Below are 15501 nucleotides of genomic sequence, written 5' to 3'. Positions count from 1 at the left end.
ACTTCTTCTGTTCAAAATATGTAATTACTACAAATTCTGACAGAGTTATTTGCATTATGTGGGCCATACCCTCCAAATATCCGGACCTGCTTCTTGGTCTTTTTTTGCACTACCTTACTTTCCCTTTTCTATTTTCTATTTATGATTTATAATTTAAATTTTTATTATACTTACTATCGATTTGTGCTCCAGGGAGCACGAAGCACAGAATCAAATATCACTGTGATGATTGTACACTCTAGTATCAATTGTTTGCCGACAATAAAGTATTAATAATATGAACAAATCTGCTGCAAATTGAAAACGAATTTACATAAACCAAGTCCCAGTTTTTACCAAATTGCTCCAAGATGGAATGTAACCTGTGACATCCCCCCCACCCGCCACTCCCATTGCTTATGAAAACTGTGCTGGGTTGGACTTGGTACAAGATCTATACAGTTTTAGCAACTCCATTAATTTCAGTGGACTGGAATAATTTCAAACAGAGACAAGCAAATTTCAAACAGTTTACATTTATTTAATTATTTTTATTTCTTTTAAATAATTATATTTTATTGTTTTCTAATGACAATCAACTTTTTGTACCTTTTCAATGTCTCACCGACATACACATCCTCTGATTTGGTAATCGGCAAACTGGGAGCGTGGCTTATATTTTAATTTTTTTAAATTGAGATACAGCTTGTAATAGGCCCTTCGAGCCATGCCGCCCAGCAATCGCCAGTTTTAAATCGGAGCCTAATTGTGGGACAATTAACCTTCAGGCTCTTTTATCTCCTCCCTTATGGTAGTGATGAGAAGAGGACATATCCCAGATGATGAAGGTTCTTAATGGTGAATGCCGCCTTTTTGAGGTGCTATCTCTTGAAAATGCCTGATGGTGGGCAGCATGTTCTCGTGATGGAGCTCGCTGAGACTTCAGCCCTCTGAAGCCTCTTTCGATCCTGTGTATTGAGCCTCTATACCAGGTGGTGATGGAACCAGCTGCAATGCTCTCCATAGCACATCTGCAGAAATTTGCTAGCCTTTAGTAGCATACCAAGTATAGCCACTAGCGTGCCTTCTTCATGATTGCATCTATACGTTGAGCCCAGGATGGATCCTCCAAGATGTTACCACATTAAAGCTGCTCATCCTTTCCCCTGCTGATCTCTCAATGAAAACTGGTGGGTGTTCCCCAAATTTCCTTTCCTGAAGTTCACAGTCAATTCTTTGGCCTTTTTGATGTAGAGTGCAAGGTTGCTGTTGCAACACCATTCAACCAGCCAATCCAACTCACTCCTAAAAACCACCTTGTCACCATCTGAGATTCAACAGTGGGGTCATTGGTAAATTTGTAGATAGCATTTGAGATGTGCCTAGCCGTACAGTTTAATGAGTGTAAAGAGAGTAGAGCAGGGAACTGGCACGCATCCGTGACATACACCCGGGCTGATTATATTAGCAATGACATGTGATTACTGATCTGCACTGACTGTGGTCCCACAAAGCGGACACCAAGGATCCAGTTGCACAATAAGGTACAGAGGCCCAGGTTTTGAAGCTTGCTGATTATACACTGGGGTATTGAACACCGAGTTGTAATAAATAAAGAACAGCATGACATGGCTTCTGCTGTTGTCCAGCAGAATAAAAGGCCAAGTGGAGAGCGAGTGAGACTGAGCGTGCTGCAGACTTGTTGTGGCGGTGGACAAACTGCAGCTGGTCCAGGTCCTCGTTCAAGCAGGAGTTAATTCTAGCCATGACCAACCTCCCAAAGCACAGTGCTACTAGACAACGTCGCTGAGGCAGCTCACCCTGCTCTACTTAAGATATTGAGGCCATTTGGCCCATTGAGTTCATACCAGTCCCCCAGCACAGCAATCCCATTCCTCCTCTTATTTCTCTGTAATCCATCAATTTATGCTCTTTCCCATCCATTAACTCTATGTTGGTTCTTTTGTCACCTATGTTTGGGGTTGTATACAGTAACCAATTAACCAGCTATGTTGTTTTACTGGTCTGGCTACATGATGTGGGAGGAACTCAGAGAAATCATAAGGTCCAAGGGGAATGTGCAAATCTCATTGCCTCTGCCCTGACATGCCTCCATTACTTTATGAATGCACTCTCTTCTCTGTAGCAACACTTGATCCCCTTGCTTCTGATTTAAAAATGTTCATACAAGTAGTAGATGGAGGATTGATGATCTGCTGGCTGTCAGGGTCAAGCCTCATATTTCTCCCAGCTGACTGCAATTGCAGTGACTCAAGACCCATATAGTCAAACAAAAGAAATACTGATTACATGTCTGAAACCACTATGTTCAAGAGGAGCTGCTTTCCTTCAACTTTCGATTCTTGAACCAACCTGCATGGCCCCATTTACTTCCCACAGTAGTGATCTTTCATATTCATACAGTTCCCACAAGAGGACCTGCATTCAGCACATCTGCAGCCAACACTTTCCAGATTTCAACAGTAATATCAATGTAAATAAATCACACAGGTTAGCAATGAATATATATAAAAGTACGTAAACCAGTAAGTGTGGAAAGGTATGTATGATAACCAAGCTTCTTAAAGTCTAGGGGTAAAAAGTCTTACGATGTTGAGTAAAGTTCAGTTTGTGGTATTTAGTTGAGAAGTGATGGGGTGGGGGGGGAGGAGGAGGAGGGGGGGGGGGGGGGGAGGGGGAGGGGGAGGGGGAGGGGGAGGGGGAGGGGGAGGGGGAGGGGGAGGGGGAGGGGGAGGGGGGGGAGGGAGGGGGAGGGGGAGGGGGAGGGGGAGGGGGAGGGGGAGGGGGAGAGGGAGGGGGAGGGGGAGGGGGAGGGGGAGGGGGAGGGGGAGAGGGAGAGGGAGAGGGAGAGGGAGAGGGAGAGGGAGAGGGAGAGGGAGAGGGAGAGGGAGAGGGAGAGGGAGAGGGAGAGGGAGAGGGAGAGGGAGAGGGAGAGGGAGAGGGAGAGGGAGAGGGAGAGGGAGAGGGAGAGGGAGAGGGAGAGGGAGAGGGAGAGGGAGAGGGAGAGAGAGAGAGAGAGATATAACTCCAAATTCAGTAAAAATCCAAAGCTACCTCCAATGCCTTAAAGTGACAGTCCAACTGTTAATCTTCGTTCGTCTCTCCTTTCCAAACAAACCATCAATGATGAATGTCTCTCTTCAAACAGTTAATAGGGGCACTCCTGGATCCCCTCACAATAGGAATTGTTTTTTTTAAATTAAGCCATACCATATGCATTGTAAATATCTGTTTTGCATAGACTGGAGTAGCACTGCAATCTTGTTGTCTTGTACAATGACAAAGTTTTATTCTATTCTATTCTAAGTGGGAGTTAAACATAAAATAAGAGATACACAGGCAGCAAAAGAAATAGATCAGCTACCAACATAATTGGAAAAATATAAATAGCAAGTGGAAAGTTTTGGCATTAAACTGACAGGCTGCAGTTATTCAGCTGAACCTTAAACCCTTTATTTTAAGGGAGTAACATATGCTACACTCCAGTTCTCTAGATCACCCCCACATTAAAGAGCACTGAAATATTATAGTCAGAGGTCCCACCATCTCCTCTCATGTTTCCCTCAAACTGCATTCCATTAAATTCTCATGAGACATTAACTTTACATTCAGAATCAAATTATCACTCTCTTATGTGAAGTGAAATTTGCTTTGTGGCAACAGTCCAGTGCAGACACAAAATTGCAAAAGAAATAAAGTGCAGAAAAAAGGAATAAAGGTGTAGGATGGATTGATTGTTCAGAAATCTGATGGCAGAGGGGAAGGAGCTGTTTATGAATCATTGAGTGTGGGTCTTCAGGCTCCTGCACCTCTTCCATTATGGCAGTAACAAGGAGAGGGCAGGTCCTGTACAATAAGGGTCTTACTCAGTTGTCCCCAACCACTGGGCCGCGAGGAAATTATATGATTTGGTGGTATGAGTAAAAAAACAAACGTTGCTTGAGAGTTTCTTTGGAAGAGGTGGTAGGGGACATAAAAGGCCTAACGACGATGTTAACGCAGAGACAGCTGAGGTCGAGACTGCAAAAAAAAAGCTTCCTTCAACAAAAAATACGAGTCGTACATAAAATACGGCTTTATTGCAACCGGTGACTCGCACGCTCCAAGCCCCCTGTGTGATATGTGGAGACAAGCTGTCTAATGAGGCAATGGAGCCCTCAAAATTGCTTCGGCACCTTGAGTCCAAGCACCCTGCACTTAAAAACAAACCCGTTGAGTTTTTTGAGCAGAAAAAATGTGAGCAAGCGGGACCCATTTGTCAATGTCCCCGGTGAATCATCCATGTCAGCGTGGGAAGAAGATCAACTCCTCAAGCTTCTAAATGATGGTGGGCTGAAAAGTATGTTTGACATAACGCCTCTGCCGGAATTCTGGATCAAAGTCAAGACTGAATATCCTGAGATAGCCACAAAAGCACTGAAAACGTTGCCTCCATTTCCAACATCATATTTCTGTGAAGCGGGATTTTCTGCAATGAATGCAACAAAAACTAAATTGCAGAATAGACTGGACATAAGGAACCCCCTTCGAGTATCGCTGTCTCCCATCACCCGTCGATGGGACCGTCTTGTTGCAGGAAACCAAGCCCAGGGCTCCCACTGATTCAGCGATATTGGTGTTGTTGCAATGATTTTATATGTTCGTACCAGGAAAATATGTGCTGTGTGTTTAATATCCAAACGTTACTTAAAATGTTATGATGCTATTGACTTATAAGTGACTTGTAATTGACTTATCACTATATTTATGCGAGGAAAATATGTGCTATGTGTTTAATATTAAATTCGTTAGATAAACCCTTTAAAAACGAAATTGAGTGTATTAGCCACTTATAAGTGACTTATAGTTGACTTATCACCTACATTCCTGTCGTGAATAACACTCCGCCGCCCCTCCCCCCCCCCACCAGTCAGCCAGCCTGCAAGAATATTGTTTATATTAAACCAGTCCGCAATGCAAAAAATGTTGTTGGTGACCCCTAGTCATATTGATGGATGCTGTCTCCACCACTTGAAGAGGTCTTTGATAGTGGGGATAGTGATGAAGCTGGCCAGGTCTGGAACCCATCTGCAGCCTACAGTTCCAAAACTGAAGCATGGATGTATTAAATCATCTAGTAACACAACCACCTTCTCCTTTAATATTACTTTGAAAGCCACCTCTTCTATGATGCATGTTAGGGATTCAGGAGTTATGAAATTACATGAATATACCACTCATTAATTCAAGCAGAACCCAGTCTTCAATTCCTAATGTAAATTGCAACCAATAATCAATTTGAAGTTACAGCTTTGTAACTAAGCAGCACTGTCTAAAGAGCACAGGCTGCTAGCTCACAGTAGAGGGGAGGCTGCTCAAGAGATATGGTTGCAAAGTGAAGTGACCACAAGATAGTTCTCATATACATCAGCCAAATGCAAGACAATGGGGTTAGTAAATTGCCCTGTATCAAACCAAGTGACTATAGTTATGTTGCACTGTTGTGAATTCAAGGAAGCTTGCAGACAATACTGATATTGTCACTTAGCATATTAAACATGGTCACAGGCATACTTGTACACTCACAATATTAATATTGGATATCTAGGTTCTCTGTCTTCAAAAGCTTTCAGACCATCCATCTGAATTACTTTGTCCCAGCAACGGTGTCTGAACATTCAGAAAGTCTCTCAATGAAAGTAGTTAACTCAGTGACCACTGATCAGACTCAAGCTAATGAAGTAAGGGATGTCATAAAATCAATTGAAATTGAATTGTATCACTTGCTGTTACTTTTGCTCTCAAGAGTACAAAAATATCAGATGTGCTTTGAATTTGGGAGACTTGACTGACAGTCTCCAGAATACCTGCTTGACATCTTCAAAGACTTTTATGTCATCAACTTCATTGTCTCTCTGGTAACTCCATTCACAGTCACATCAGCGAAGATAAAAACAAAGTAATCATTTAGTATTCTTAATAAGGTTCTCAGCACCCATATCCACGATCCTATTTTTGATCATTTTAGGCACAACTCCAATACTTCCCTTTTACTATTTATATGCCCTATCGGAGTTTTAATTTATATTGGTAGCTAATTTTTTTTCTTTTCTCTGTGCATCTCACATTAGTTTTCACTTCTCTTTATTCTTTTGTGATCATACTGGATTTTTTCTGGTATTCAAGTCCTGTCATTAGTAAATTTTTCCTGCTTTATCTTCTCCTAGTTCTCTTACATCACACTGAGCATTCTGGGGTTGCTTAATCTTCTATTAGCCCGTGTGGGAATGTGTCTCAATTGTATCTGAACCGGCCCTTTCTTAATAGGTTTGTTGTGTTACAACTTCACTGTTAGACCATAAGACTGTAAGACATAGGAGCAGAATTAGACCATCTGGCCCACTGAGTCTGCTCTGCCATTCAATCATGACTGATCCTTTTTTCCCTGGGGAACCCAATTCCCTGGCCTTCTCCCCTAACCTTGGATGTTGTGTCCAATCAAGAACCTACAAATCTCTGCCTTAAATACACCCAATGACCTGACCTCCACGACTACCTGTGGTAACAAATTCCACAAATTTACCACCCTCTAGCTAAAGAAATTTCTTCACATCTGTTTTCAATGGACGCCCACTATCCTGAGGCTGTGCCCTCTTGTCCTAGACTCCCCCACCATGGGAAACATCCTTTCCACATCTACTCTGTCTAGACCTTTCAACATTCGAAAAGTTTCATAAGATCCTCCCCTCATCCTTCTAAATTCCAGCGAGTACAGGCCCAGAGCCATCAAACGTTCCTTATACGATAACCCTTTCATTCCCAGAATCATCACCTCCAGACCCTCTCCAATGTCAGCATGTTTCTTAGTTGAGGAGACCAAAGCTGTTCACAATACTTAAGGTGTGGCCTCAAGTGTCTTATAAAGCCTCAGCATCACATCCCTGCTCTTATATTCAAGACCTCTTGAAATGAAATCTGTTCTGTTACAGTTTTCCTCATCATCATTTAGTTCGTTTTCCTGGGCCAGATTCACTTTCATCTCATTGAGGTTGGTTTATGTCCCATCAGTTACTTATTTTTACTTTGAATTGCTCCTTCTTTCCTAAAGTTAACTTCATAAAGTTTTAGGTTACCACCTCCTAAATGTTTCCCAACTGAAATCTGGTGCACTTGACTAAACAAATTAAGCAATGCTTCCTCCCTTGTCAGAGCAGAAACTGTCTGCTCTAAAATGTTATCCTGGACGCATTTTAGAAACTCTTCACCCTTAACACTAATGAATCCAACACAAACTGGGATAGGAATAACTTGCCCCATTATAACTCCCCTATCATTTATGCATCTCCCTGGGCATCACTCTCTCGCATTGGTGACTAATTTTAATGCAAGATCCAGCAGTGTAATATTCTTTCTACTGCTTCTCAGCTCCAACCAAATAGACACAGACAAGATTCTGCAGCTGCTGAACATCTTGAGCAACACACACAATATATCGGAAGAACTCAGCCAGTCGGACAGCATCGAAGGAGGGGAATAAACAATTGACATTTTGGGCAGAGTCGCTTCATCAGCGCTGGAGAGGAAGGGGGCAGAAGCTAGGATAAGGTGGGGGTGAGGAATAAAGAAAGAAGCTGGGAAGTGTTTGGTAGAAGGTGCAAAAAGGGCTGAAGGAGTAGGAATCTAATAGGAGAGGACAGTGGACGGTGGAAGCAAACGATGGAGGAGGGCACCAGAATGAAGAGATGGGCAAGAGAGAAGGGGTGAGAGTGGGAACCACAATACTGAATGGAAGAAGAGAAAGGGGGAGGAGAGGAATTTATCATCTTTGACTCTTCTGTACCATCTGACTCCAGCACTGTAATAATCTTTAATCAAAACAGCTAAATTTAGTCAACACTGCCTCCTCTCATTGCTTCCCTATTCTTTCTAAACACATCACATCCAGGAATATTCAGTTCGTACTTCTGCCCCTTTTTGAGCCAAGTTTCTGTTCATGACAGCATACTGCATTCCCACATAGCTAATCGTGCCTGCCTGTGACTTGTTTACCAAACTCAGCCCATTCACTTTCATACACAGTTAACCAAATTTAGTTACATCAATTTCACTGACCCCAACAAATTCCAGTGCTTATCTAATCTAGTATGAACTATCTTCTCCATTATTTATTACCTCTGTGATTCTATTCGTCGGAACACTTTTGTGTTTGTGTGCACTGTGTCATTTTCCAACAGTGTGGCTGTCACTGCTGTATATTACTCTCTCTTCCCAAATACTCCCTCACCCAAATGCCTACTTTCAGTTGCAGTTTAGGTTTTTTTCCCCTTCTGATTCCATCCTCAGCATTGCTGAACTACTGAAAACCTCCCAACAGCATTAGCAAATTCTCCCACATGGATATTGGTCCTGTTGCTGTTGAGGTGCAACATATATTCCCCATAAACAGTTCTATTTGCTCAGCAGTCTAACGCCCTCTTTCCCACACCACCTGTCTAGCTTTCCTTTCTATTTCTGTACTCACACCTACGTGGCACTGGCAGCAAAACAAATATTATCAGCTTTGAAGTCCTACCATTAACCTCTTTCCTAACTTGCTAAACTTTGCCTCAAAGACCTCATCATTTTTCCATGTCATTATTGGCATCAATATGAACTTATGACTTTTGGTTGTTCACTCTTCTTTTTTCCAGGCACACCGACTGTTCAGTGATGCACTTGACACCACCTCTAAGGAGGCAACATACTGTTGGCCAGAAAGAACTACAGTCTACCAACTAGTAAATTAAAATTCATCAACGTTAGTGGAAGCAGACAAACCAATTGTCTTTGTTCTTGCCATTTGCTTGAAGGAGACGGCCGTTATGAGAGTCTGTCCTTGCAGTCCTTCGAGAACTCGGAACTGATTCTTACTCTGGGATAATCTAATCAGAGCAATTGAATGTGGACACAAGGAGTTTCATCTAATTGAATTGACTTTATTACTTACATCCTTCATATACACGAGGAGCAAAAATCTTTATGTTATGTCTCCATCTAAATGTGCTATGTGCAATTTATAGTCATTTGTAATAAATAGTATGTACACCAGGATAGTCAATATAACATAGAAATATAGTTGTGTCAGCACGAATTATGCAGTCTGATGGCCTGGTGGGAGAAGCTGTCCCAGAGCCTGTTGGTCCTGGCTTTCATGGTGCGGTACCTTTTCCTGGATGGTAGCAGCTGGAACAGTTTGTGGTTGGGGCGATTTGGGTCCCCAGTGATCAATGACTTGCTAACCCTGAGACCATTCTCAGACAAGCAAGTATTTATAATGTAAAGTAGCAGGCTTGCTGGAGATGCAATCTGTAATCTTATTAGACTCGGTGTCGGGGTAACCTAGTTTAGCTGGTTTGAACCAGTCAGAGTTGACAGGAACAAACACGAGGCTAGGTACGGTGGGGGGGTGGGGGGGGAAGGGGCAGGAACCATCAAACAATGCTGGTTGTAGCCCTGGACCAAACCCCGTAAGAAGGTGACTCAGGTAGGTCATGTGGCCTTGAGCCAACTGGATGGAGATACGCCAGTCGAACTGACGAGGAACAGTACAAGAGTCAGAAGCTTCAAATACGAGGTAGCATCAACTCTTCAGCAACCACAGGACAACCATTCTGGATGAGGAGGACCCCACGGACAGGTGGAAATCAGGATGTAGACTCCTTTCCTGGGTATTTCATAGACTGTTCATGGAGGGTCAGGGAACCCTAGTGGGTGTGTACACAGTTAGAATGCAAACCAATGTGCTTTTTAGTTAAGACAATAAAGGTTATTTGGCAGTAATACAGATTCTCTCTGTGGTTCTCTGATCATTATTACAAAGGAGTAGATCCTTGTAACAATAACATCCTGCAAATCCCATCTAGGACAACACCACTGCCCATCTGTCTCCCAAAAACAGAATATTTATCATCCCTATCCTCTTACATTCATCCTCCCCCGTGTCACCGAACTTAGCAAGGGTGGGAAGTGATGAGCTCCAAACAACTACAGAAAGTGGCTTCTAAGCATGGATTCTCTCAAATTTTACTGAGTGGAGCTTAGTTGGGGGAAAAATAAAGTCTAACATTTTTATGGATTAGAACATCAGCAAGAATCTATTGGTTATGATATTATATTCTCACAAAAGGAACTGACAATAAAAGACAAAACAGCATATCAGAATATTGCTCATTTTGGGCAACATTTTTCTCAACTCCATGAAACAAAAATAATTTTGGCCTTAGATTATCACAGCCCTCTCCTGACTCAGCACTAATGTAGTTATTAGTTAATCTGTCAGACATTCAGACTTACTTCCCAATTCTTTTTTGTAGCAATATTTTTATAATCGAGGGGCTTGTTAAGTTACTTCAAGGTACTTGCCAGAGACATGAGCCAGCAATTAAAGCAAATTGTCATTATGAGCAGCAGAGAGTCACTTGGTTTTCTGTGTTATTTTCCAAATTTACATGATTTTATAAGTCTTAACCAAGTCACAGTCTGCTACCAATCCCATTTATCAGCAGAAACTGTATTTGAGGACATTGGTTACCATAACAGCACTGGAATATTGCGTATAGCTTTGGTTACTGTGTTACAACAAAGATGTCATGACGCAAAGATGTATTGGTCTGTTGCTAGGACTTGAGGGCCCGAGTTATAACACTACGATTTTATTTCTTGGAGCTTGGAGACTAGGGATTACCTTGTAGAGGTATAGAACATCATGAGGGGCATGCAAAGGGTGAATTCAGCCTTTTTCCATAGGAAAGGAAATCAAAAATCAGGTGGCGTGGTTTTAAAGTGAGAGGAGAAAGACTTAAAATGGGCCTGAGGGGCAACTCTTCACACGGAGGGTGGTGCTTGTATGGAATGAGCTGCCTGAAAAAGTGGTTGAGACAGATGCAATAACATTTAAAAGACATTTGGACAGGTAACTTTTATAGGGATATGGAACAAACACAGCCGAACAGGGACACAGGAGACATGCAGGAACTCAACGGGCCAGGCAGCACCCTTCAAGGAAAATGGACCATTGACATTCTGTATCTGAAAGGATCTTGACCCAAACGTCAGCTGGCCATTTCCTCCATTGATGCTGCCTGACCTCTAGCATCACACTAAATTGGGGCTCGCTCAGATGAGTATTTTGGTCAGCATGGACAAGTTGATCCCAAGGGCCTGTTTCCACACTGTATTACTTAATGACACTTATTTACTTCCATGAAATAAATATATCAGGTTTTGATTCATAGTTTATGACCAAGCCTAGACTCCACCGTTGTCTCATTTGGAATCACTGGTTCACTTAATTAATCATTTCCAAAGAAAAGAATCACTGAACCCAACCCTTTGATTAAACCATGTCTACAGAGGTATAATCCAAACCCCTCATCATCTTATTAATGTTAGTCAAAACAATCTGATGTTCTACTGTTTAGTAATGAGAGAAACTCAACCTTGTCTGGGTAACCAAGCTGATTTAAACTGAGAGTTCAGAACAGAGATGCAAAGAAATTTTTTTAGCCAGAGGGTGGTGAATCTGTGGAATTTGTTACCACGGGCAGCAGTGGAGGCCAAGTCATTGGGTGTATTTAAGGCAGAGATTGATATGTATCTGAGTAGCCAGGGCATCAAAGGTTATGGTGAGAAGGTGGGGGAGTGGGACTAAATGGGAGAATGGATCAGCTCATGATAAAATGGCGGAGCAGACTCGATGGGCCGAATGGCCGACTTCTGCTCCTTTGTCTTATGGTCTTATGAAAAGTTCATTTGTTCTCCCCAATACCAACACCTTATGAAAATGGCAAATTAAATTTTCTAATTGAGGCCTAGACAAGGTATATTACAAGGTCAAAATAATGTGCACTTTTCATACTGAATCACAATGTAAAGAGTCTACATCACAGAAATAAGCCATTCAACAAAACCTCTATCAAGTCATCCCATGCCTTCAATTTTTCCATAGAAAAGAACCCTAACCCATTTAGGTTTTTGCTGATAATTATGACTTTAATTTTGGTACCGTTCCCACAAACATCTTTTGAAATTTCTCTAGTTTACCCATATGCCTCCCCCACCCCACAATGTGCAGAACAGAACTGCACAAACTATTCAAATCTGGGACAATGAAGGCTTGGTGCAAGTTATTTCTCTTTATTAATTGCATTTTGCTTTTTAATGACTCATTAAACATTACAGAGGGATAATAACCATTTGAACTGAAAAAGTGAAGTTAGCATGGAAGTGCATGTCAGTAGTTAAACTGACATCATTTGAGTTATATTCTTCTCATTACTTCTCCCACTAATGACTTTGTGGGGAATAGAAAGGGTGCAGAGGAGATTTACAAGGATGTTGCCTGGTTTGGGGAGCATGCCTTATGAGAATAGGTTGAGTGAACTCGGCCTTTTCTCCTTGGAGCGACGGAGGATGAGAGGTGACCTGATAGAGGTGTTCAAGATAATGAGAGGCATTGATCATGTGGATAGTCAGAGGCTTTTCCCCAGGGCTGAAGTGGCTAGCATGACAGGACACAGTTTTAAGGTGCTTGGAAGTAGGTACAGAGAAGATGTCAGAGGTAAGTTTTTTTTTTTACGCAGAGAGTGGTGAGTGTGTGGAATGGGCTGCCTGTGGCGGCGGTGGAGGCGGAAACGATAGGGTCTTTTAAGAGACTCCTGGATGGCTACATGAAGCTTAGAAAAATAGAGGGTTATGGGTAAAGCCCAGGTAGTTCTAAAGTCGGGACATGTTCGGCACAGCTTTGTGGGCCGAAGGGCCTGTATTGTGCTGTAGATTTTCCATGTTTTTATGTTACCTCAGTTTTGTACTTTTAATGTTGCAGAATATTCAGTCCTACAAACCACAGCAAAGTTTGCTTTAAAATCACTATAATTGGCTACAAGTTAGAAAATGCAAAGAATTCAGACTGGAATCTAGCTACCAAGAATGCTAGAATTTGTCTGCACTCGAATGATAGACGAGAACAGGAAGTTCGAATGTGACACTTCCACAAATGGAATCTATCAACATTAAGCATCTGGTTGTCTATGATCACTTAAGAGGAATACTGGATGGCTACTTTCCATAAACTAATAACTCATGGTATAGCAATTTGAACACTGACTGGTTTCTAATGAGTTTAGTTTTCTGATTTGAACAAAGCCTTCATTTGCATTTTAAAAGAAAAAGTAAAATACCTTATCCCATAATGATTGGAGCTCTTCTTGTCCCCCTAAATCCCAGAACATGAGGCGTGCTGAACCAATGTCAATGGTGCCAACTGTAAGAAATAAAATTAAATTGTTTGAAGGATTATGAACTAGTGTGCAAGTAAATAAATAAAGCACATAGATAACTTCAATAGAACTAAATATGAGAACTTGCTGCTGCTAATATGTTATGCTTCAGTGAAACCACTACTGAGCTTCCAAGCACTTTCCTTTTGATACTTAGATTTTGAACTTCATCACCTTAATGTTTCAATTAAAAATCTATGTATACATCTCAAACTCTAAACATAGCTACAATCCATCAATACTGAAAAAAAAATCACACACAGCCACAGTTTAGAAACTTACTGTTCAAGCCAACTGTAGTAGTTATCTTTGATAAATTCATCCCTTTGTAGTTTCTGCTAAATTTAGTTTTTGTCTGCTCCAGGAAGGTCTGTACACATTGGTCAAAAGAGAAAAACAGTAAGACTCTACCATAGAAAAATGGTAACTCTACCATACAAAAATAAGTTCTTAGATGTGAAGCATAGAAACAGCTGATAAATGGCAATTCAACTTGCAGCAGTGAATGGACAGAATGTTATTTTTCCCCACACTATTAAAGTGTCAGACAACATAGTATTTTCTTTTTACGCAGTTAACGCGATTAAGTCATCTAATTCTATTTTAAAGCAATGAAAACTTACTGTACTATATTTACACTACACTGTAGTAATAATCCAATGCTAAACAATATAAGAGAAAAGGCTATTTGATAAAAGTTCTCAATCTGTTACAGCTAAGAACTTAGGTCTTTACACTCTTTGAGAACATGTATAAATTTATTAGACTTTGGATTTTAGTCACTGTGCTGAATTATGTTTTTTTTACGTAACTTGGACACAAATCACACATCTTTATATTATCCAAATAACACAATTACTTCCTAATTCAGAATATATTTTCATGAATTTATCCTTCCTGTAAGAGGTCCTGGTGACATTTATCCAAACATCCATCAATGCTACTCTAAAAGATCAGTTTTATTCAGTACTAATACGCAGCCATCGAAAACTCAGCATTTTGTTTTAGTTACTCTGGAGTTCCAGCACCTGCTGTGTTTATGATTTGAGAAATCCAATTTTAATTATAGACTTTCAGTTCCCAATTTTAACAATCCAACATTTAGGACTTGCATGGTGCCAGATTAGCACATTTTTTGAAGATTTGTATATTCCTGAGACTTCAAAATACTATTAATTCACATTCCTTTTAAATTATTTTTAAAAATTGGAGCATTATTACAGAAGTTAACCTTCAACCCACCAGATGGCAGTGACCACATATTTTAACCTTGCATTCCCTGCTTATGTCTGTTAAAACACCCCTTCAAAGTTGCTGTTGCAACTGCTTCTGCCTTCTCCGCTGGCACTGTGTCTTAGACATCTACTCCACTTTATATTTAAAATTTGCCTAGCATATCTCCATTAAACTTTCCACCTATCACCTTTAAAGCCAATTCCTTTAACAGTTCACATTTCTACCTAGGGAAAGTGTCTATCTACCCGATCTATGCCTGCCATAATTGTATATATTTCTAACAACACTCCAGAGAAAACAGCCCAAGATTCTCCAGCCTCACCTTATGCCTAATACACTGAAGTCCAGACAACACCTTGGTGAACCTGTTCTGCATCTTGTAGTGTGGTGACCAGATCTGCATGCAATAATTTAAATGTGATCTATTCAAAGCCATATGACTTCCAGACTTCAATGCCTGATGCCCAAACTGATGAAAGCAAGTATGTCAATATGCTCTTTTTAGCACCCTATCCACTTGTATTGCCACTTTCAGAAAGTTATGGACTTGCACTCCATGGTACCTGTGTACATCAGTGTCCCCAGCGGTCCTACCATTTACTGTATACCTTAATCTTGACCTCCCACAATCTATCAACTCACACTTATCTGGATTAAACTCCACCTGCCAGTTGGAAATTTGTGCAAAGAAAATTATCCATTTTGCTGTATAATTTTAATTAACTTCCTCCATCAAATTTTATGTCATCTGCAACATTTATGAATCAATCCACTTTTATTTTCACTCAAGATCAGCACAGAGGCATAGCAGTTAGCACATCACCTTACAATGCCCGTGATTATCGACTGGGGTTCAATTCCCACCGCTGCCCATAATGAGTTTGCATGTTCTCCTCGTAACAAGTTTCCTTCAGATGCTCCATTTTCCTCCCAAGTTACAAAGACGTACAGTTAGGGTTAGTGACTTGTA

The 15501-nt window shown here is 41.1% G+C and overlaps 1 protein-coding gene across 1 annotated transcript in view; it reads right to left on the bottom strand.

Moving 5' to 3' along the window:
• arfrp1 (ADP-ribosylation factor related protein 1) overlaps nucleotides 1-15501 on the bottom strand; it is a 35173-nt gene that overhangs the window by 14820 nt on the left and 4852 nt on the right. The window contains exons 3-4 of the mRNA XM_063030959.1: nucleotides 13578-13665; nucleotides 13197-13279 (exon numbers count right to left, since the gene is read on the bottom strand). Of these exons, the coding sequence (XP_062887029.1) occupies nucleotides 13197-13279; nucleotides 13578-13665 (171 nt within the window). The remainder of the gene's footprint in view (nucleotides 1-13196; nucleotides 13280-13577; nucleotides 13666-15501) is intronic.

The sequence above is a fragment of the Mobula hypostoma genome, chromosome 2, assembly GCF_963921235.1.
Source record: "Mobula hypostoma chromosome 2, sMobHyp1.1, whole genome shotgun sequence".
NCBI lineage: Eukaryota > Metazoa > Chordata > Chondrichthyes > Myliobatiformes > Myliobatidae > Mobula > Mobula hypostoma.
The sequence above is the reverse complement of the archived record's forward strand: the minus strand, read 5'-3'. Positions and strand labels throughout refer to the sequence as shown.